The sequence below is a fragment of the Hevea brasiliensis genome, chromosome 1, assembly GCF_030052815.1.
Source record: "Hevea brasiliensis isolate MT/VB/25A 57/8 chromosome 1, ASM3005281v1, whole genome shotgun sequence".
Classification (NCBI taxonomy): domain Eukaryota; kingdom Viridiplantae; phylum Streptophyta; class Magnoliopsida; order Malpighiales; family Euphorbiaceae; genus Hevea; species Hevea brasiliensis.
This window is the reverse complement of record NC_079493.1, coordinates 33,851,736-33,877,570: the sequence shown is the minus strand read 5'-3', so window position 1 is coordinate 33,877,570 and position 25,835 is coordinate 33,851,736. Positions and strand designations below refer to the sequence as shown.

Sequence of the window (25,835 nt, the reverse complement as noted above, 5' to 3'; positions counted from 1 at the left end):
AAAAAGGAAGAGGAAAGTGGAGAATTGAAGAACAAGTGAATTCACAAGTTGAGGTAAGTGTAACTTTAAGCTTAGATTTTTATCAAATGCATGAATTTAAGTTTAAATGTGATGAAATTTCATTAGAAATAAAGAAAACTATGCTTGAATAATGGGAGTGAGAATTTTGCAGCCATGGGGTTAGGAGATGTTGAAGTGTTTTAGCTCAATTAATTATGTTAGGAAGCTTAATTGAGTGATGGAGTGATGTTAGTATGCTTAGAATTAATTAAATGTAACAATTAGTGTAGTTAGGGTTTTGGCACTTAGGGTTTGGAAGACAAAAATGTGAAAATTTGTTAAATGATGTGTTTGACCTTGTTGGAGTTGAGAAATGGTCATTTGTGACCAATTGATGTATGTTGGAAGTGTTAGAATTAGGTTTAGATTTGGATTGGATGTGGGCAGTATGTAGGCTGCATGACCAAGGTCCCTTTCAGGGACCAAAACTGAAAATTTAAAAGTCTAATTGGTATGAGACCAATTGGGAATGAAAATAGACACAGAATGGAACATTTTTCATTTAGGAATCATGCCCAAAAAGTGACCAAAACCTAGTGAACAAATTGACCAAATCCAGATTAGGCAATCTGACCTGTACAAAAATGACCAAATGAACAGTGTTTGTTCATTTGGCCATAACTTGGGCTAGGCAGGTCTAAATGACCTAAAATTTTACCAGTGGAAAGTTGAGATATAGACCTAAAACTTTCATGAAGAACACAAATCCAAATTATGACCTTAACCAAGTCATTTGGCCACCCAAAATTGGTGACTTAAAACTGCCAGAACCAGTTTGGTGCCTAGAAATCTGGGTTAAGTCCAATCCGGCAGCCATGATTCAAATGGCTATAACTTGAGCTACAAAACTCCAAATGGAGTGATTCAAAAAGGAGAATAAAGTTAAGACAATAGGGAACAATTTCTATGAAGAAAACTTAGCCAAATTCTAACAGAAAAATGACCAATGGAATTAGGGGTGGCCACGGTCCGGTTTCGAATCGGAACCGAACCGGTCAAAACCGGAACTGGCTTTAAACCGGACTGAAACCGTCATTCTACGGTTTGGTTCAGGTTCATAATTTTTAGAAACCGTGAACCGGCGGTTCCGAACCGGATTGAACCGACGATTCCGAACCGGACCAAACCGGCGATTTAAATACAAAAAAATTCAATAAATACTTCACTCTACTCCTAATTCATTTATATATATATATATATATATATATATATATATATATATATATATATATATATATATATATATATCATTAATTCTCTACACAATTATTCTCTACACTCTCTTTAATTCTTAATACTCTTTCAATTTCTCTCAAATTTTCTAAATAATTATTTTCTACACTCCTTTTAATTCTCAGTACTTTCACAATTCCCCTACTTTATTATTTTTATACTCACTGAAATTTTTAATACTATCTCAATTACTCTGTTATTATTTTATATCTTCAATAAAATTTTCAATACCCTCTATTTTGATTTTTTTTTCTTTTATATTTTTTTAATTATCAATTATCATATAATTTTTTTAAAAAGGGCAAATAATACCCAATTCAACTAAGTTTTTATCCCAAAAATTTATTGAGGTCAGCTATATGGATTCTCTTTATCCACTCTAAATGATTTTGGGTTAAATCCTTGTAAATGTGTAATGCTTCTAGATCATGTTGTACTATTCTCCTCCAAGTCAGTTTAGGTCTACCTATTATTTTCATTCTATCCTCAACCCAATATGCTCTACTTTTCTAATTGGAGCTTTCCTATGTCTATGCTTCACATGACTAAACCACCTCAATCTCCCTTCTCTCAACTTATAACTGAAAATTTTGATTCCTCTAAATCCTAAAGGAATACATAGGCAAAATTAAGTTCATGCACCTTTTTCTATTTTTTTTAAATTAATTTTATCTTTAGTTTTTTAATAAGTTCAAATCTTTGCTTATTAAATTTTTCTTAAAAATAAGTTATTTTTATTCTTATTTTATTTTGATTGAAAGATTTCTAAAAAAAATTAAAATATTTTTACAAATATAACTTAAATTCTAAATCAATAAAATTTTCCTCTAATTTTTTCCTTTAAGTTGCTTTTAAATCTTCCCTAAACCGCTTTCAAACCGTCTTGAATTGTCATTTTTCAAACCGTCCTTTAAACCGTTTTAAACCGGGGCTCGAACCGGAACTGGCGGTTCAAGAACCGTCTCCCAAACCGTCCCATAACGGTTTGGTTCAGGTTCATGATTTCATTGAACCTGAACCGGCGGTTTAGGAACCGTAACCGGCGGTTCCTGAACCGTGGCCACCCCTAAATGGAATAATGCAACTTAAGACACCAAAACTGAAAATTTGCAATTTTGCTTAAAAGACCTAAGTTTTGAGAAAATAACCAAAACCAACAAAATTGGTGACCAAAATGTGGTATGTGAGTATAGTTGGAATTCCCATACCTATTAAGCCTTAGAAAGTCAACAAATTGACTTGAATAGTGTCATGAATAGTAACCCCGAAATACAAAATTTAAAGAACGCCAAGTTTAGCATATTAAAGCTAGGTATAAGTGAATTTGAATTTATTTTTGGATTTATGATGAGTTGTGATACTGAAACACTGTGAAACTGTGTGTTTCAATGGAAAAGAATATCGAAAAAGAATCCGAGGGATCGAGTCAAGGCCAAGAGGCGACTCGCTTAAGGTCTGTGCACAACATCAATATTCTTTAAAATTCATTTACAAAGTGCATGAAATATGTATTATGCTTTTGACTTAAATTGTTGAAAGTTTACTTGTATATATTTGAAATGGCATTAAATGTTTAGTAAATTGTTAAGATAAGTTTTGAAACCACAGTGTCATGACCATATATTTGAACACCTCACTAGCATGACTAGTGGGGGAAATCAGTTTTGAATTTTGATTCCTTCTCTGGCTGAAGTGTTGAGGTGTGTGCCAGTAGAAGAAGAAAAAGAATGGGTTCCCATATATTTGAGCTAGCTAGCCTTGTGATGTAACTTCTCCTTAGCCTCTAGCTATTGAGATTATATTTGTTTCGAATGGCATGATGTAACTGTATGTTTTTATGAAATGTGTTTTGAGACTTTTGAAATGAAATTGTTTGGATTAAAATTTTATAAGTCATGTTTTGAATGTATTGCTCATGTTCAATTTAAATTTTGAATAAATGTGATTTAAATTCCGCATAAAGTTTATTTTAGTATGTTGTGCGCCACTGAGTCCTAGTACTCAGCGATGGCTGTTATTGCTATCGCAGATATAGAGACTAGAGGAGTAGTAGATTGAGCTGCTGAGGATTGAGAAGCTACCTGCTTTGAAGTTATCGGGTATATTTTATACCCTGATTATAAAAATTTATTTTGAAGTATGTAATGTATGTAAAGGTATGGACATGTAAAACTGGTCTTGAGCAGTTTGTATAAAGTTTGTAATAAATTTTAGTTTGGATTTTTCCTAATGTAAATTTTTAGTATGATGTATATAAGTTGTTTTACATTTAATTACATATGAATGGAAGTATTTTATTTTAATTTGAATGAAAGTAATTAGTAATATTTTGGATGGTATTTGAATTGAAAATTGTGGATTTGAATTTTTGAAAGTTGATAAATGATGTTGAAATTGATTGGGATGATTGTGAATTTGAAGAAGTTGTTGAGACAAATTATTGGAAGTGCCTTTTACAGGAATTTAAAGAATTATTTTCTCAAAATACAGACGGCACTCTGCCGAAATTTTTATAAAATTTGCGGAAAAATAAAATAGGCCAAAAAAAAATTTTAACTAGTTTTCAACTTTAATTAAATGATTTTAATACCTATTAGAAAATGCTCACCACTTATAAAAGTAAGAAAATTGTTTTAAAATCCCTTGTAGGGTACTTAATGAGTTATCAATAGGTGAAGTTTGGTAGTTCATTAGGTATTCTACGGGATCATGTTATGCCTTACAGAGGAGTAAGGTGTGACAAATTTTCTGATAATAATGAGCACAGAACAACCACCACCATCCAATATCCTTGCAAGCATACTTGATCGCAATAGGTTGATAGGACCTAATCTCTCTAATTGCCTAAGAAATTTGAAACTTGTCCTGAACCTTGAACATATAGGATATGTTCTAGACTCATGAGTAATGAGTTACAGAAGCAGCATGAGAACATGCAGAGTGCGAGTGAGATCCTCCTTCACTTACAAGAGTTGTATGGTGAGCACAGCAGGAATGCTAGGTATGAGATATCTAGACATTGCTCGCATGAGGATGTCCGAGGGACGAATGTTGGGGATCATGTCCACAAGATGGTTCTGATTGAGCAGTTGGAACATCTTGACTTCAACTTGGATTTCCAACTACAGACAGATTTGATCCTTCAGTCCCTTCCTGAGTCTTTTGGGAATTTTGTGACAAATTTCCATATGACTAAATAGGAATGCACCTTAGCTATTTTACTCAACATGCTGGTTATTGCCCAAAAGAATATGCCAGGCAATAAAGGAAAAGAGGTTACTTTGATTGCATCTTCTTCTGCTGGAAAGTCCAACATGAAGAAGGGTAATAGGAAAAAGAAACCTCAGATTCCTAGTCCTTCTAAGAAAATAGCTAAACAGAAAGGGAAGACTAAAGCTGATGGAGGCAAAGGAAAGTGTTTCCACTGCCAGAAGGATGGGCACTGGAAAAGAAACTGCCCAGAGTATCTTATTTCTCTGAAAGACAAGAAGGATACACCTTCGGAAGGTATGTCCATATCTTGTTATTTAGATTCTGATGATACTCATAGTTCATCTACAGCTTGAGTTTTAGATACTGGTGCTAGTTTTCACATTTCTAATGATATGCAGGAACTAGCAAATAGTAGCAGCTTGCGTTCTCAAGATGTTAGAGTCCGGATTGGCAATGGCTTAACTGTTGAAGCTTTAGCCATAGGATCTAAATCTTTTTACATGTTTGGACATTTTTTGTGTTTGGATAATATTTTATATGTACCTGATGCTTTTAAGAACATCATTTCTATATCTAGTTTGACCAGAAATGGCTATGAATTTCAGTTCACAGATGATGTTTGTAATATTTATTTTAGAAATAAATATGTTGGTTTGGGTTATATGAATGATGGTCTTTATTATTTGGATAATAATGACAAACACAAAATGAATGCAAGCGATCTAAATGAATGCAATGCCATAGTGAAAACCAACTCAAGTTCAAAATATATTTGGCACTTAAGGTTATGTCATGTTGCAGAAGATAGGATTGCAAAATTGGAGAAAATGGGGATTCTATCCTCATTAGGCTCTGAGCCTACTCCAACTTGTGAATCTTGCCTTCAGGGCAAAATGACTAGATCACCCTTTGTTGGACAAGGGCTAAGGGCTAAAAATATTTAGGAGCTAATACATAGTGATGTATGGTGGTCCATTTAAGGAAATGGCTAGAAGCGATTTTCATTATTTTATTACCTTTACTGATGATAAATCAAGGTTTGGGTATTTGTATTTGATGAAATATAAACATGAATCCTTTGAAAAATTTAAAGAATTTAAATCTGAAGTAGAAAATCAAACAGGAAAGAGTATTAAAGCTCTTCGATCAGATCGTGGAGGTGAATATTTGAGTACTGAATTTGATGAATACTTGAGAGAGCACGGCATTGTTTCCCAGCTGACTCCTCCAGGAATGCCACAGCTGAATGGTGTATCTAAAAGGAGAAATCGTACCCTATTGGATATGGTACGTAGTATGATGAGCTATATTGATATGCCAATCTCCTTTTGGGGATTTGCATTAGAATCAGCTTTGTATATTCTGAATAGGATTCCATCAAAATCAATTTCTTCCACACCTTATGAGATATGGCATGGAAGAAAACCAAGTCTTAAGCATGTTAAGATTTGGGGTTGTCCAGCTTATGTCAAAAAGCTGAACACTGATAAATTGGAAACCAGATCAGAAAAAGGTCGATTTGTTGGATATCCAAAAGATAGTTTTGAATATTATTTTTATTTGCCTACTTCACAAAAGGTTGTGATAAGTAGAGATGTCACATTTCTTGAACAACAGTTTGTTCAAGAAGGAGGTAAAGGAAGGCAAATAGAGTTAGAATTGGAGAATTCTAACTAACCAATAGATCAGATGGATATAGATCCATCTAGTCAACCTACACCCATTGATGAAACATCTATAGCTATTCCTCGTAGAACAACCAGGGTATCTCACCCACCAGTGAGATATGGTTTCCTTCATGAAGAAGAATAAGAGTTGTCTACTCATGAAGAAGTAGATCATGGAGATGATCCACTTACCTATGAAGAAGCTATATCAGATATAGACTCTTCAAAATGGATTGATGTTATGAAATCCGAGATTGATTCCATGTATAAGAATCAAGTTTGGGATCTTGTTGACCCACCTGAAGGTATTGTACCTATAGGGAACAAATGGGTTTTCAAGAAGAAAATTGGTTCTGATGGAAAGGTAGACACCTATAAGGCAAGGCTAGTAGCGAAAGGGTTTCGCCAAAGGCAAGGAATCGACTATGAGAAGACTTTCTCGCCAGTTGCCATGCTTAAATCAATTAGGATTCTATTAGCAATAGCTGCATACTATGATTATGAGATTTGGCAGATGGATATCAAAACAGCTTTTCTCAATGGATACATTGAAGAAAACATTTTCATGGAATAACCTAGGGGTTTTGAATCCCAAGATGGTTCCAAGGTATGCAAGCTAAAGCGATCCATTTATGGGTTGAAGCAAGCATCGAGGAGTTGGAACATCCGTTTTGATGAAGCCATTAAATCATTTGGTTTTATCAAAAATGAGGATGAGCCATGTGTATATAAGAAGGTTAGTGATAGTGCTATCACTTTCCTTGACTTATATGTGGATGACATACTGTTGATGGGTAATGACACAGGTATGTTGACAACTGTAAAGGTATGGTTGTCAAATACATTCTCCATGAAAGACTTTGGGGAGGCAACCTATATTCTTGGGATTCGCATCTATAGAGATAGAGCGAAAAGAATAATTGGTTTGTCCCAAAGTCTATACTTGGAAAAGGTGTTAAAGAGGTTTAACATGCTTGATTCCAAGAGAGGATTGTTACCAGTGAGACATGGTATCGATCTTTCTAAAGAGATGTCTCCAAAGACACCTAAAGAAAGAGATAAGATGGCTAGGATTCCACATGCTTTGGCTATTAGAAGTTTAATGCATGCAATGTTGTGTACTAGGCCAGATATCGCATATGCTGTTAGTTTGACTAGCAGGTATCAATCCAATCCAGGTTTAGAACATCGATAGTCACAAGAATATCCTTAAGTACTTGAGAAGAATTAAGGATTTATTCTTGATCTATGGAGGTGGAGACTTACAATTGGATGGTTATATTGATTCTGATTTCCAATCAGATATCGATGATAGAAAGTCTACCTCTGGATATGTGTTCATTTGTAATGGAGGTGCAGTCAGTTGGAAGAGTTCCAAACAGTAGTACTACAGATTCCACTACTGAGGTGAATCTATTCTTTGCATCGATGTCGCAAAGGAAGTCGCTTGGATAAAGAAGTTCGTGATAGAACTTACAGTAGTTCCTTCCATTGAGTCAGTAGTTCCACTACACTGTGACAACAATGGAGCAGTCATACAGGCTAAGGAACTAAGGTCTCACCAGAAATCCAAACACATAGAAAGGCGCTACCACATTATTAGAGAAATAGTTGGGCGAGGCGATATAGCCATGCAAAAAATAGCATCAGCTGAAAATCCAGTTGATCCATCCACTAAGCCTATGTCACAGACTCAGCTAGACCGACATCTTGAGAAGATGGGTCTAAGATATTGTAATGAATGGCTCTAGTGCTAGTGGGAGATTGTTAGTAGTATGCCCTAAAGCATATCATTTAGTATGTATCTTGTACATGTTTTATTAATAAAAGGCATTTTCACTTTTCCGTTTACATAATATATTTATGTGTAATAGAAAAGGTCCATTGATATTTTGTTAGAAATTCTATTCTTAAGTTGTTAAGAATATGAGTGATAGTATTTCTAGCACAAAGTATCATAAATAGGTTCACAATCGAGGATACTTCATAATAAGGACATGACTTATCCAGAAAGATTGTATTCATGTTTGTTCCCAAGTTATTTATATGAGATATAAATAAGATGGAATGGTGAGTCTCATGCCATATGACAAACATGATAGGCACTTATAAATGATAAGTAGGTTTAAACGGTGACACTTATGACAAGCACATGGAGTTTACTCTTGTCAATGCATTGTCATAAATCATATCAGTGCATATAATCTTTAGACCTGAGATAGCACAGTTATCTTGTATATAGGTGGTTTGAGTTTGATACTGTTTTCATACTTGTACTGTGTATGGGTATACGGGCATGTGTTGGCTCCTACTAGATATATATGGAGGTAGGTGTTGATCAAGATGGAATCTGTTCCTCTAAGTAAATAGAGATAAAATCCTATGTTCATTTAATTATTCTTGATGTTTCAAGATCCTGGCCAGGATAGATAGATTTAATCAGAAAAGAGTTTCTAATGAGAAAATATTTTTAATCAAGAACTGGAATTAAAAAAGAACATAATATTCATAGCAAATGGGGTTTGACATAAACCATGACTCTAGCTTGAGTTGGGATTTTGTAACCGAGAGATTCTAGTGCATGGTAACATATGATTATAGGTTCATTTAAGGTAAACCTTATTACTGATTAGGTGGTCATGGCATGCTATGCTAGGTGTTAACCATGGTCTATGAGGTGCATAAAATGATTTAGAGAAATCATTTATGGTAAAAAAGAGTTCTGATGATATTAAGAGTTGATATCATATCTCATTGCCAATTAGTGATGAGCCTAGTATGTCACACACATACACAAGTAATCACCTAATTAAATATGATTTAATTAATTAATTAAAGAGTTTAATTGATTAATTAAATAGGTTTGGTTTACAATTAGATTGCAAAGTCCCTAGCATTACTTGAAACCAAATCTAGGTTATTGGATGTACATTATAAGTTAAATTTATATTTAAAGTGTTTAAATATGAATTTAATTAATGAGAAATTAATTAATAAAGATTAATTAATTGATTTATATTTGATATAAATTGATTAGAAGAAGAGAAATAATTATTTTGGGTTGAGAACTCAAAATTAAGACATGGGCATTTTGGTCATTTTACAGGGTGACATGTGGCACCATGAGATGGTGACACATGGCACTACACATAAGCTTGCCAAATGTCTTTTAATCATGTAAGATGATTAAAATTAAGATTAAATATAGGTTTAACACTTGGCACAATGTGATTGGGTCAATTAAACCTAGAACCAATCAGAGGGTGACATGTGGCAAGGGTTTTATGTGTTGACCTACCTATATAAGTGTTGTTATGAAAAGAGAAAAAATAACCAGTAGCTATTTTCTTTGGTGCCGCCACCCAAGAAGGTCTCCCTCCTCTTCATCTTCTTCTCTCATCTATTCCAAGAGATTAGCAAACAATCTATTGAATTAAAAATACTAGAAATTGTTTCTAGCGTTCTGTTTACATCTTTAATCTCTTAAAAGGCAGAACTTGATTTTCTAAATAATAGAAAAAGCTTTAGAAGCTGTTTAAGGGCTACCATAGGTGTTCTTGGTGTAGACAAGCTAGAGGGACAACATCTGGTGTCCTGAAGATGCATTTCAAAGACACAAATACACTGCAGTGCATCAAGAGGTTAGTGTATTTGTTCTTGATTTAATCTAGGGTTATAAATTAATCTGATTAATTCTAAAATCCTAAATGGCAAATACAGATCCAAAAAACATATTAAAAGAGTTTTAATATGTTGTTTATCATTGAAATCAAATAGATAAAAATAAATCTTGCATGATGCATGTGACCCTAGGTGAAAATTTTTGAATTCAATGGTATAAACTTGTGTTTTTCATGCTTCCGCTCCTTTAATAGTCATAACATGGAGGGAGTAAGTGAGTCATCCATCATCCATCATCCATCAAATACACCAACAACAATTATACAATTATGTAACATATTCGTGTTCTAGATGTATACATCCTAAATAAATATGGTATAATGCATGAGGATGATCATAATTTAAATTTAAATAGTTTCCATTTTATTAAGGTTAGAGTTACTCACCTGTTGTAGCATATCAACCTCCTATCTCAATTGGTAGCTATCATCAGATCCTTAACTTTTCTAGTTTCTCAAGCTCGATCCTATCAAATCAAGCCCTAGAAAGTTTTACAAGGTTCTAAAACTCTACAAACATATTAAATATCTTATTCTAGGCCCTTAGGAACTATCAAATCATGTTTTGGAACCTTAAAAAAGAAGGGAGAAAAAGTCAAGCAGAACCTACTTTGACTGCTAAAGTCTCAAGCTTCGGATGGCCTTTTATTCCAGTGCTGACCGCGGCTACCAAGGTCATGGACTTTGGCTGCCGAACCTAGATATTTTTCAAATTTTCAGAGAAATTACATGCTTCGGCTATCAAAACTATGGTTTTCAAAAGCCGAACCTGGGAATTTTTAGAATTTTCAAGTCAAAAACCTACAGATTCAAACTCCCTAAAAGCTACAAAACTCATTCCAAAGTCCCAAAACACAAACTAAACATATAAACATGTTTTTAAGGCCTAAAACAACTGGAAATCATGCTTAATTCTCACATAAATTAACTAAAAACTCAAGTCTTAGGTTTTCCCTAAACTCAATATAACATATATACGGATTCCCTCAAATCCATCAAGGGAAACTTGCCATTTAAGGCCCGTAAAACTCAAACATGATTAAACTAACACTAAAAACATCCAATTTCAACATAAATCATAAACCCCTAACCCTAAAATGCATAAACTTCCCAAATCTCATCTTAAGCACAACTTCACATGAAATTGAAGTTATAGAAACCTAATTCCTCAACAACGTACTTAGATCTATCTATTAGATAAAAAAGAAAAGAATGTTATCTCTTTTCTTGGAGCTTGGAGGTGAGAGAACCAAAGACCCAAAGCTTGAATTTGCTCTCCCAAACTTCCAAATGGAAGAATCCACCTTTAAAATTTCAAAAAAGTCAAGAAATCTCCCCCAAATCCTCCTTGCATGCTTTAGCATGTTGAGAGAGATGGAAAAGAGAAAAACACAAGTGTTTTGGCAGAAACATGAGTTTTGGTTCCTTTTTTACCCTTGCTAATTAAGGGACTTTTGACTGCTGAAAGCATAGCTTTTGGCTGCCAAAGTCCACTCTTTCCAAAAAAAAAAATAAAGAGTATTTGAATAGGAAAAGAAACTTCGATTGCCAAAAGTCCATTTTTCGACTGATGAACTTCCTTCTGCTCAAAACACACACTCTAAAAAACTTTTAGGAAAGAAAACCTTTAAAACATTTTCATTTTTAAATACATTTTAAACACCTCAAACACACATATACATAAACATATACACCTTTTACCACCTTCCTTTTCATTCGCAAAATCTTCGAATTCGCCAGAATATTTCATTCGCGACATAAATTTCGATGTCGGGAAATGGTGGGTGTTACAACACCACTAGTGACTATTGTACATGTGCAGATCTTCTTTAAGTTGCTATGGGAACCATTGCCAATTGTCTTTATTCTCCACATGCATAACAGCATATGCTAAAAGGAATATACAATCATTTGGATCTATGCCTACTGTTGAGAATAGTTGTTCCCTATAAGTCCCTTTTAATCAACATCCATCTAAACAAATGAGGTTCCTACAACCATCTTTAAATGCCTCTTCTAAAGTTGACAAACTAATGTATATACCCAACAAACTCTCCCTTCTCTAAATGTCACTACACTCCCAGGACTAGTTCTTAAAATTTCACACTTGTAATCATGCAATCTACCATACTGGGCAGCCTCATCCCCATGAATCCTTTTTAAAGCATGGTCTTTTGCTCTCCAGGCTTTGGCCATGCTAATACTTTTACTATAATCATCTTTGATCCTCCCATTTAACCTAGTCAAAGTCTAGTCTAGATCATTTATGAAGGTCTCTAAGTAGTGTGAAGCAACCCATTTTGCAGTGACCTGGTAATTTGTAAACTCTTTCCACAACTATGGTTCAATGAAGCTATCTTTATTTGCATGGTTGATCATTACAGTCTTTAGGGTGTAATTTAATTGCCCAAATCTTCCAGCCACACCCTTCTTACATATAGCTTACACATTATAGAAGTCATTTTTTGGAAAAAAAAAAATTTCAAATCTATGCTTGATCCCTTAAGCCCTGCATGCATCTTTAAACTCATCCCTAGTTGAGAATACCTTCCCAACCTTGAATGTAAGGTCATCAATATCCCTATCCATATTAAACTCTGGAAATCTAATCTTTTCTCCATCACCCTCAAAATCAAATTTAGAATGCAACTCATCTGAATAACCATATTTAGAATCAGTATCAACTATCTCAAACCTCAAACTAGCCCTAATACCTTCATTCTTTATTCTTTCCTCAATTACTTTAGGCCTACCCTTCTGATTTTGCTTTGGATTATTAATGTCATTATTAACTTTAGCATTAATTCCATGAAGAACATCCTAGAATCTTCATCCTCTTTTTCCATTTCATACTCATTATCATGTAATTCATTTTTTGCCCAACCCTTTACACCTAACCTGTTGGGATTTCCCTCATCAACATTCACTCCTTCCCTTACATTCACTCATTTCATGAACTATGACCAACATTTACTTCATCACATGGCACATGTTGACTATTATTCCTAAAATTCCCCACATTTTCTTCCATAATGCCATTTAGAAAATCATTAAATCTCTCACTCCCCATTAAAGCATCAATATACTCATTAAATCCATCATTAGCATTTACTTCATTTACCCTTACACTATCATCACTATTCTTTTCACTTACACCATGTTCATTGATAGTTGCTTCACATTGCACATTATTTACAATATCTATATTAGAATCAACATCAGCTTCCCTATCACATAATAAATAAGCATGATTAATGTTCGAACTACACTCCTTTAGTTTAATTGTTTTAGCTAAAGGTTGTATTAGGATGTCAATATGTGCTACTGGTTCTTCCTTAATCTCCTCAATAATCGAACTAGATTGTTTTGGCAGACTGTCATCAATTTTAAATTCTTTTCTCAAGTCTTCAATTGTCAAATGTTCTATATATATATCTACCTCCCCATATTCAACAGCATGTTGACACATTGTTGCTACATCACTATCAAAACCTAATGTCCTTAAACCACCCCTATAAGTGACACCTAGAACCCTCCAATAATGCCTCAACAAACCATGTAACTGCAGCCCCTAACATAGTTTATCTATCTTTACTAATGACATTTCATCCTCTTAACAGAAAGGAACTATCCAAGTAACTCCATCATAATAGCACCACTCTCCCTTAACCTCCTTAAAATGCAATATTATGGTAAAAAAAAACCTAGAACCACTAGGTCTTGCAACATGCAATAACTCATCACAGTAAACAAACAAAATTTAATACATATCTACCACAAGTACAAAACCCTAAATTTTTTACAATGAACAATTGCAAACCCTAACTTTTAAACCCTAACTTTCAACTATACATTTAAAATCCTATCTCCTCTTAAATTTGTTTCATAAAAATATGAACCACCTTTTCATCAGGAAGTTAAAGTAGAACGTATAAAAAATTAGCATATTTGTTTATTAGGTGTAATTAATAAATTAGTCTAATTAATTCTTATTTTTTCCTATTTCTAATTAAATTGAGCTTTCTAAGTATTTGTAATAATAATAATAATAATAATAATAATAATAATAATAATAATAATAATAATAATAATAATAACTACTTATTATAGGATTAAAGTGTTATAATTAAATAATTTGTAATTTATATACACATAATTAGGGAATTAATAACTTAATCATAATTACATATATACAATTTAAAAATTTTTCAAAATCATAATAAAACAATATAACATGATTAATATTAACCAAAGTAATAATATTAATTATTTATTAATTATAATAAAAAAAATATAAAAAAATAATAAAAATTGAATATTATTATAAATTTCTTATTTACTATAACTAAGAAAATAAATTTTTGTTTATTTTTTCATAATTCATTATATATATAGCATTCAATATATAATTGAAAATATGATTTTATTAAATATGTATTAAAATAAAATAAATATAAATATAATAATATTAAAGTAAATTAAAATTTATCAAATATATAAAAAGGAGAGAGAGGACAAAGTATTTAACTACAAGTGATTACTTTTATAGTATAATTTTAAATTATTTTATTAATTTTAAGAATTATTAAATGAGAAAATTATAAAATTCTTAAAATATATTTAATATTTTTAATTAGTTAGCTATAAAAATTATGATAACAATGATAATAATAAAAATATTTAAAAGAAAATTACAAAAAATTAAATAAAAATGGTATTAAATACTTAGCATAAAAGACAATAATTACTTACATTAATTACTCTATTTATTAAATATAATAAAATGTAATAAAATTACTTTATTTAAAAAATAATTTAAATTTCATGAAATTTTTATATTTTATCTTATAATTTATGTAAATTGATTTTTTTTAGATTACAGAAAATATATTAAATTAATGAAAAAATAATGTTGTTTAAAAATATATAAATATAATTTTTTATTATTAATATAATAAAAAAATATATTAAATTACTAATAATGACTTGAATTATTTAATTTTAATAATGATGAAAATATATAGCATTATTATTAATTAAAAATAACTATATTATTTTTTAAAAATATTATATCTTTAAATTTCTATAAAGTGTAATTTTTTCTATTAATTTGATATATTTTTTATAAAATAATTTTTTCACAAAAATATTATTGTTTTACATAAATTTATGATATAAGATAAATATATTTCATAAAAATTAAAATTTTAAAATATCATTATTTTTTATGAATATAATAAATATTAAAAATACATACTATTTTTCAAAAGACAATTCCATAATTTCAATATTTTAACTTTATTTTTTAATCATCTTTACTTGTAGTTAAATTTTCAATATAATCATATTTGCATTCTATTTTTGAAATTCTACTTCTTTATAAAAATATAATTTAGAGATAATTTATGCATAAAAATTTAAATATTTAATTAAAATTTGAAAATATTTTTATTAAAAATTAATGATAATAAAATATAAATAATCAAAATATTAATTATAATTATTGATAATAAAATATAAATAATTAAAATATTAGTTATAATTATATTCGATATATAATTATAATAAAATAAAATATTAAAAGTTTTAAAACTATTAAATAAAAAATTTATAAAAAAAATTAGTAATTAAATAAATATTAATTAAATATATTTAAATAAATAAATAAATAAATTTTGAGAATGATAATTAATAACTTTTAAAAGAAATAATAAAAAAATAAATTAAAAAATATTAAAAATATTTAAATGAGATAAAAATATTTTGCTAGAGAAGAGTGATTAATATGGATATAAATTTGTAGTTCTACGGCCATTATCAGGAATCTACATTACAAAAGAAAAATATCACCGCCCAATCAGAAAGCAGCTTTGCTATAATAAAACAACAACTGCAAGAGTAAAACTGAAGCAATATCTGAATGGTGCAGCCAAATAGTCTAGCAGAAACTTTACTTACCGTATGGAAGCCAAGGAATCGATCACTCAGTAGCATCTGGACCTTCTAATAATGAGTTGGCAAGTAACCATGAGGATTGCTTCCGGTGTCCTTGTTGACACGTCCCCACTCATACCCATTTGATGTAAGCTTATATGCAGTTAATGAGAAAGATCTGATCATAAGTTAACCATAAGGACAATTAAAATAATAATAAATATTAAAATATTAAAAAAATAAAATAAAAAAATATTAATTATTAATAAAAAAAATTAAAGCATATCAATTATAAATAAGTTAAATTTTTATAATTTTTTTTATGTAAAGCATATTATTTATTTCTCAAAAATTTTTAATAAAGATTTCATAATAGAAATAATAAAAAAATATAATAATATAATAAAAAAATATTTATTAAAAATATGAAATAATTTAAGGTCGATTAAATTATATGATAATTGATTATAAAATCATAAATTAATAATTAATTTTTTTAAATTAATAGTCATCACTGACTTATTATTATTATTATTATTATTATTATTATTATTATTATTATTATTATTAAAGGTGCCATGTTATAAATAATATTTTTACATAAATAAATTTATAAAAAAATAATATAAATAATTTGTAAATATTACATTTAATTATAAAAAATTTTAATTTTTAAAAATCAAATTTTTAAAAAATAACAATTTAAATCATAAATGTTAAGGTAGAAACTTTTCAAAGAAAATGTCATGTAGTATTTTCTTGGAAATACCACGTGGTATTTTCTTGAAAACACCACTTTGCTATATATATATATAGAGACAGAGATTAAAAAAGAAAAAAAAATTAAATAATTACTATTATGAAAGAATATAAAAGACAATTATTAATAAAAAGTGCCACGTGATAAACTTTTCAAGAAAAATACTAGGTGGTATTTTCCTTGAAAATATCACTCTGCTTTTTTTATATATATATATGGATTTATTGAATCCAATTTTAGCAGTTCAATTTAGTGTACACGGAATACTCAGCCCTAATAATACAACTTGCTAATTCATCATTATTTTATGAAAAATTAGCATTATCATTAATTAATGACAAAGTGTTTCTACATTAAGTATTTTAACAAAATATAAAATTATTTTTTAACATTCACAAATCCATTACTAGTTTGTGGTTTATTAGCAATAAGAATTTTTCTGCCGTTATTTGGTAATGAATTTGTCCATGTTAAATTTATGGAATAATTTCTAACGTAATTATCTTCTTATTTAATGTCTATCATAATTGTCCATAGAGAAAAGCGGTTTTTGTTAGAGGAGCATGACCCTAGGAAAGAGAAAGCAGATAGAAAAAGAATAAAAAAAATATATATCCAAAAATGCTAATGAACAAGAAAAGAAATTGGGGATCAGAAATGCATGTCCCTATTCCTTTCCATAAATTATTTGACACCTTATTCTTGAATTATATAAAAAGATATGCTCAAAGTTAATAAATTATTTTTTGCATCTTAAATTATAAAATATGAAATGAGTACTAAGATGAATAAACACAAATAAAAATAGATAATATAATAAATTTAACCGTGAAATTTAGATAAAATTTAAGTAAAAAAATAAATTTAATTATGATTTTTGAAAATGGTTACTATCTTTTTAAATATTATAATATTATATTCTTAATAAACATAATTTTTTTAAATAATAATTTTATTAAAAAATCTAGGAAAAATTAATATATTATGTCCATTCTAAATCTGGGCCACTAGGCCTCCCTAAAGACACCTAACTTAGAACTTAAATATTAAGTGAAAAAACTTGAAACGACATCAAAATGGAAAATATTATAAAGAGAGCTCAGTGGCTCAGATTAAAAAGTGAGACTAGCATATAAAGAGAGTATCACAGTAAGAGAGTGAGCAGTTACATTAGCTTGTCTTCAAATCCAAACCAAGGTCCAACTAGACCCTTGTGACAACACACGCTTACAATCATAAATAACCTGACTAAACTCTGAAAAATGATCCTAAATTGAGTGAATAGCATCAACAATACCCTTTGAGTCCATCTCTATATCCACACAACTAAAATGACAATTGCCTAACCAAATTAGAGTTTCCCTACGTGCAAGGGCCTCAGCAAGATTAGGTGGGAAAATAGAACCACTGAAACCTGAAACTCCCGAAACAAGGAGTCCATTTGCATCCCTTACAATAGCACCATACGTTGTTTTAACCTCATTCATTAGAACACCAACATCAAGATTGCATTTCAATTAGCCAACCATAGGCTCACTCCAAACTGAGTGCTACACCCGCATGGAAACAAGACAGGCACTTAAATCCCCGACAAGTGCCTATTGCCACTCATCCAAAAATTTTAATGAAAAGCTAACAATATCATGAGTTGTTGACACCTTATCCTACCATTGCAACATGTTTCGACTGAACCATAAACACCACATTATTGAGCAAACTTTAGCCAAAGAGTCCCCATCCAGTCCCAATAGGTATCAAAACAATCATGAAAGTTAGGAAAAGACATGCACCTAAATCCACGCCCAAGCACGACCAGCAGTCATGAGCTAAAAGGCAGTAAAATAAGATGTGAATATCACTTTCCTCAGAGCCACACGACACACAATTGGTGGAAATATCAACTCCTTTGCTTCTCAAACAATTTTGTGGGAAGGATGCCTCTTAAATCCTGCCACATAAAATTTTTAATTTTAGGTGGCACTAGAAGTTTCTAAACTTTTCTCCAATGACCTGGGACAACAAAACTAGATAATTTGTCATTAGAGTTCACAGCTAAATGAAATCCAGATTTCACAGGGTAAAATGCCATATTCTCATATCCATCCGCCTCGATAAACTCAAAAAATACAAACAATATTATTCACATCCTCAAGAAGAAGCAATTCACGTAAGAGATCCACATTCCAATAAATCAAAATAATTTTTAGGCCTTCAAAAAAATGGTAATAGTTGAAGAACAATATTACTCAAATCATATCTTGCATCAACAAAACAACTGATTAATCTATTTTATTTTTCTAGGCCAACAAAAGACAATGATAAAATTATTCTTCATATATGCACACATAAATGCTCAAACAATGTGCAAGTTGATTATCATGTTTCATCTTTATATAATTTGTTTGGTCGAAAGCATGTTGTGACTCTAACTTTTACCTAAAAGTCACCGAAGACCTTACTTTTAATTGCATCTCATTTGATATCAAACCCTTATAGAAGTGTAACTATTAAACCTTTGAAATCCTAATCAGCAAAATGCGTATGCATGCTTCGTTAGGTAATTGAAGATGATAATATATTATTATTAAAATTTATATAAATAGAAAATTAAATAAATGGTATTAACAGCTCTAATTCTCTCTCTTTGTTGGAAAACTCCATCAAATTGAGCACCATTGATAGGAAAATGAAGGTAGAGTTGAGAGGAGTTAATTGGTGTATGCCTTACTTACGTTAGTCGACGAAAACAACCATTATGGCTACCAGAAAATCCTGTCATATTGCGCATAACCGAGAGGGGAAAATGTCCTTAGCATCAGTTTGAGTGTTTCCTTGCCATCATCGATGTCACCAAAGGGATTAATACAAGTCAACATCAATATCCACGTCAAAGCGCATGTAAGTCACCAATGATAGGGATTAAATAGTTACATTTTTTTAAAATTTAGGTGCCAAATGGGATGTAATTAAAAGTGAAAGTGTTAAGTAACATTTAGTGCAAAAGTCAAGGGTTAAATAGATTAAATATTGGCAAATGGAGCCAAGTATACAAAGGGTTAACTTTTGTGACAGTAACTGGAGCAGGTAATAAGATTCCGTTCATCGCCCTTCCCAAGCTTTTATTCTTTTCAGATCATTTTTGGAGAACAAGCCAATGCCTAGCTAAACTATTTAATTCTACGCACTTAACTCTAGTAAACAAACAAATTATAGAATTATTCATATACAGGGATTTGTAAACCATTGAAAAAAAAAAAAAAAAAGCATTCCTCTCAAGTGCCCTTCTGATAAATAAAGATGCACTTTTATAAAATTTAGTGTCAAATGGGATGAAGCTAAAGGTGTCAAGTGACTTTTTTAGATAAATGTTAAGGGTTAAATGATGCATTGGCCAATTATTATTATTATTATTATTATTATTATTATTATTATTATTATTATTGTGTACGTCTATCTCTATATATAATATCAGCCTATTTAGAAATTAGAAATTTGTAAGAAATTAATTCAATTGATTTTTTTTGTCAATTATCGTATTGAAAACATAATAAATAAAAGTATTTAATTCTTTTTACTTAAAAAATTGATTTAAAAAAAAATAAAAATCAAGTAAAAAATTGTGTGATTGTATGAGAATTCAACTCTTTTATTGTGCATTATTTAATCTAAAAGAAGCTTATAAAAATTATAATGTTTAGCGATAGATAAATCTATCACTAAATATAGTGGCAATTTGTAGTAAAATAATAATGGTGACATAATAACAATAGAATAAAATTAAGGAAAATTATAAAAAAAAATATCTTGTGATTTTGTGTTTTTTTATTTTAAAATAGGATCCTAAAATTAAGTTTGTAATAAAAAGATACATGTAGTCTTATGCTATTGACAAGGTAGGCTTTATGGTCTTTCTTTAATATTTAAATTAAAATTAATTTTTAATTATAAATATGGTTCCATTTAAAATAAAATATTTAATCTCTCAAACCCAATCTCTCACTCTTCTCCTTGATCTCTCATCCCTTTAATTTCACAAACCTGAATGCCATAAACACACAGGATTGAGGCTTCAATTAGCTGCTTTTCTTCCCGGTTCTATATTTCCAATATTCTGCAAACACCAACTAGGGCATTCCAAATTCAATCATTTGGTTTACATGGCATTTTCTCAAGTTGATTCATCAATTTATCAGAATGTTCTGGACAACCTAGCAGATCAATCAAGCATGCATAATGTTCCTGTTGGGAACAACACAATGACAAGAATTCATGGACTCAAATAACCTCAGCCCTTGCTGCACAAGACCTGAATGACCACATGCGTTGAGAATGACAACCAACGTTATCCCATCTGGCTTCACGCCTAATCTAACCGCGTCATCAAACATTTGAATAGCCTTTTCACCATGACCATGCTGTGCCAGGGCAAAATGTTTGCTCCTTAAGCGAAACAGAGCTTCCCCCGTTTTATCATATTCAATTTTTTTTTTTTTTTTTTTTTTACTCTTTAATTTGTGTTCCTTAGATTTTAGAATCCAAATTAAATGTATTATCTCGTTTCCAGGTAGCTTTTAGGGCTACTTTTGTTTCATTCTCAAATTCTTAGCCAAAATAAGCTTTTATAAGTTCCTTTTTAACGTTCTTGAATATCTTTCAAGATTTTGAAGATTTTGCACCTTGTTAACTATCTGTTGGCGACTCCATTTATAACTTTCGATCACAGAGCTTTCAAAAGTTGTTCCTCTTCATTTATTATTAGTCTCTATCCACAAGAAGTGGCGTGACCATAATTATTAAATCCAAATCAAAATGGCTACTCGAATCAGTGAATCAGTCCTCAAATCAATCCGAGTTTATAATTGAATCATATAAGCGATTCAGTGTGACTTAGTTGACCTAACGGTTGAACCGGTGACCCAGTTAATCCAATCATTCAATTATTCAATAAAATCTTTTTTTTAATGTTGGCATAGAGAATTGAACTCAAACCTCAAAATATTTTTAAAATCAAAATCAATTGAATTAACTTGGCAATTTTGTGCTTTTTATTTTAATATATATTTGTAACATATACTTAATAATTCATAAATATTAAAAAGCAAATTAGAGATTTATAAAAAAATTTTATACATTATATTTCTTGAATAATTTTATATAAAATTTAAAAATTTATGTAAATATAACTTAATAAATGTTAAAATTTTATTTTAAATAATTAAATTTTAATATATTTAATTAATTTTTTAATTACTTACTGATTGAACTATCAACCCATTCCTCAATCCTTTCACTGAGTCAACTTTGGGGCCAGATTTAATAACACTTAGTGTGACTATGAGTACTCACATGGCTTTTTCTGAGCTGCAGGCCAGACTTAATAACACTTGTGACTATGAGTGCTCACATGGCTTTTTATGAGCTGCACAGAGACAGAGAGCACAATTTCCCTTTTACGCCTCATTCACGTGCTCTGATTTGAATGAGGAAACAGAGAAGTTGCAGAGCTCCAAGAACTCATTAATAGCTGCGAGGTAATGAAAGGACTAAACAACTCACTGCGTTTAACTTTACTGTTCTCGTGTTTCTCCCCTGGACCGTTGCGTTGATGGCACTTTAAGGACATGAGCAGCAGAATCTCTTTCAACATTAAGCTGCTGGAATGCATGAAGAAAATCGTTGGGGGAATGATGGAACAAAGGATATGCGGATTAAGCACGCAGAGGAAAGAGTATAAATAGAGAATACCCTAAAAAACATGGCCTGATAGGCTTCTACTTTCATACTTATCTGCTTCATCTGGAACTCACATGCGAAAGCAAAGAAAACGTAGCTATGGACTTTGCTTAAGCAGGAAAATTCACCACTTCTAGACCTAAAAGATCCAGACAGTGCAAAAACCTTAAAATAAGCAAATTATCAAAACAAGATCTAAATGTGCCCTTCACGGTAGAACACTAAGAAAAGAGACAGCTGTGAAGGGTTACCAAATGCTTCCCTATTCATGTTGATCAAACAATCTAGGATGGCTCCTTAAATATCTTGCTCACACATTTTGTTAATGTATAGAAATACTAAATTGCTTTGTACATGCATCTGTAGAGAGATCTAATACTCAATGTTGCAACATCTTTGGCAGAGCCTGTGCTGTCAATCTTTGAACTACTGCTGTGTCCAGTTTTGGATTTAAAAGTCACCTGTTCTCATGGTTGTTGAAAGAAAACAATTAGATACAAGCATGGTAATTGTTAGCATAATTATAGCAATTAGCATAATTATAGCAATTAGCATAATTACAGTAATTAATTACTGTAATTATGCTAATTGCTATAATTATGCTAATTGCTATAATTATGCTAACAGTAATAAAGCCAAGAGTCAATAACAGTATCTGGTATGGACTGCTTGACTGGATACAAATGCAAAAGTCAGAATAAATTTACCAGAGGCCAGCATTCCAGTTCTATTGACAGCCAGAACTGAATTAGGTTAAGAGAAAAAAAGGTCAAAATAGAAGCCTCAAATGCATAGAGAAAAAGATCAACCATGTCTTTCTTAGATTCCAATTTTCAGGGAATTTGAGAAACAAATCCAAGTCTTCTAGCTCAATTTATCTTCTCCCAATTAATCTCTATATGAGGGATGTGAGAAATTTTGGACCAGTCTTCACCTGTCCCCCGTTGACACCTTTCTCCAAGCAAAGGACATTCCATGATGCACAACAATGAAATGGAGGAGGCCAGGCCCCCATCTGGAATTGAAGAGAGCTTAGGACATCCCGAGATTGTAAGTTGTTTAAGAGACTTGAGGTGTTGAAGGCCCCCACAGTCCAGAGATTTCAAATTCTGAAAATCGTGGATTTCAAGGGAGGTTAGAGAGGAAGGCAACAATGTAATCTCAGGGAAAGATTCTGCATTGTGGTCTGAATGGATAGAGAGCTGTGAAAGAGATGGTAGAGTTTGCAAAATCCATTGCAAGTGACAATAGAGTTTGTTGGAACAATCAAGTTGAAGCAATTCTAGTTTGGAGGAGAATCTATTTGTTTCCAACTGCATGAAATCTCCTTGAGATGCATATAGCCATTCCAGATTTGGACAATGAAAAATGACAAGACGCTTTAACTCCGGGAACAATTCTAACGAAAAGCACCTAAGCGGATCGCAGTCGGAGATCTGAATTGCTTCTAAAGTAGCAGAAAAAACATGCATTTGCTCCAACCACTCTAGTACCAAATCTAGAGAGATAGAACCACCGACTCTAAGACCATACAGTCCAGAAGCCAATTTCTCAAGTCTCACATCACGAGAATCATCTTCTATTACCATATCAACAATGGATGGGGTGGGTGGAAATGACACCACTAGCTGCTGACATCCATCAATCTGAAGCTTTGTTAAAGAAGGAAGGTGCGTTGGCAAGGCTTTTGTCAAAAATGGACAATTGAATATGTGAAGCTCCTGGAGACAAGAGAAAGCTCCCACACAAGGAATCCATTCATACCACTCTGGGAAATCTGCAAAACTTAAAATTTCAAGGGATCGAAATGGCTTCTCAATGGATGTGCAACTTCCACAGAACTCAGGGCCCACAACTTGGACTCTATCAAATCCTTCAATCAGAAGCTCTTTTAGAGACACTAACTGCCCAAGTGGTGGTAAGGAGGAGCAGTACTGAAATCTACTGAGCTCTAAAGATACCATATTTGAGAAAGAAGAATCTCCTAACCAATCTGGAAATCTTGTACCATTATAACCAAAAATGTGAAGATATTCCAACTCTGTTGGAGGCTGTAATTGCTCAAGTATGCATCTTTCACGCCCTGAATCCTCACCATCACCATCCCATTTCAAATTCAACTTCCTAAGCTGCCTTTTATTCTTCAAATTAGCTTCAGAAGCATCTTCAACATCTACAACATTTTGAAGATTCCAAATCGAAAGATCCCCTCGCAGATGTTGAAGTTTCCCCAACTCTTTAAGACTAGAACCAGTCCTCCTTCCTATAAAGAAATCACTTAAATTTTGGAGCTTCATTAGCTTACCCATTTGTGATGGCATCTCTTGTAATTTTGTACCTCTGATATCAAGATGGCACATATTGATCAACCTTGCAATGTGAGTCGGCAACTCAACAAAATAAACACATCTACTCAATAACAAAGTTTGCAGATTATACAAAGTAGTGACAATCTCCGGTAACCTTTTTATGAGTGCTCCAGATAAATTCAAGTAACGTAAATGCTTCCAATTGCTGATCACATCAGATAATTCAACTATATAATCATTATCTGACAGAGACAATACCCTTAGACGCTTGAATTTTGATAATAAACCAAGTTTTATGTCATCATCCATTCGTCTAGCCCATTGGCATCTTGACTGATTCAGTGGCTGATAAGTTGTGAAAGTGCGCAAATGTTGACCTGTAGAGATTTCCAGAATTTTATTCAAAATTTCATATTTTACACCTCCATAGGATAGATATCGCATTGTTCTAGATATTTTGCATGAATCATCACCTTCTATGTTTACGCAAAATTCTCCTGATACAAATCTAGCCAAATCATGAATAAGGTCATGCATCATGAAGCCATATTCATTGATTTTTGATGGTTGAAAAAAGGATCTTGATACAAGATCATGAAAGCAGGAGTCATCTATTTCTTCCATATCCATATTACTCGATTGGGCTAATCATGTTTTATGATATTAACTTCTTCATGCATTTCGTTAATTATTTTCTTCATGATCCTGAGCTTCTTTGTATTTTTGTAATCATTCCTGATACTTAATTTTCGTATTTTCTTTAATAATCAGTTCAATCACAGTTATACTTTTCCATGCCCATGCCCAAGTAACCTATACTGGATGACTGGACTGAATAACGGGTTGTTGGCACTGGACACCGCGGTGCCTCGGGCCGTCATACCATGGGACGCAGAACGTCAACCATGTATGCAGTCAGTATGGCTAAAAAGCCATGATATCACATAATCGGGCATAAAAGCATACGGGCATAAAAGCCATGAATACGGGCATAAAGCCATGAATACAGGCACAAAGCCTTTCCTTTCGCAGTACTGCTAAAACAATACCCTATTGGCATGTCAAACTATCCAAACCAATCTTGTTAGGTATACTAGGGCATTTGATACTTTAAAATTCTTCAATCTTTGAATTTCAACTTTTGGTGTCACTATTCATTTCATTGGTCAACAAAAAAGTTGACTTTTGCATAGAAAGTAGGTACATTGACTTTGGCACTTCAAACATACCACATTTTTCATTTAAA

The 25,835-nt window shown here is 31.6% G+C and overlaps 1 protein-coding gene across 1 annotated transcript; it reads right to left on the bottom strand.

Annotated features, from left to right (window-relative positions):
• Positions 1–22,525: 22,525 nt before the first annotated feature.
• Positions 22,526–25,231, bottom strand: LOC131179213 (putative disease resistance protein At3g14460). The gene is made up of 2 exons (XM_058145343.1): positions 22,988–25,231; positions 22,526–22,741 (listed from the first exon to the last, which is right to left on the bottom strand). The coding sequence occupies exon 1, from the start codon at positions 25,217–25,219 to the stop codon at positions 23,150–23,152; it is 2,070 nt and encodes a 689-aa protein (XP_058001326.1). The 5' UTR covers positions 25,220–25,231; the 3' UTR covers positions 22,526–22,741; positions 22,988–23,149.
• Between the last annotated feature and the right edge of the window lie 604 nt (positions 25,232–25,835).

Coding starts and splice junctions, on each gene's coding strand:
- LOC131179213 (XM_058145343.1), bottom strand. CDS start 25,219: ATGGATATGGAAGAAATAGATGACTCCTGCTTTCATGATCTTGTATCA.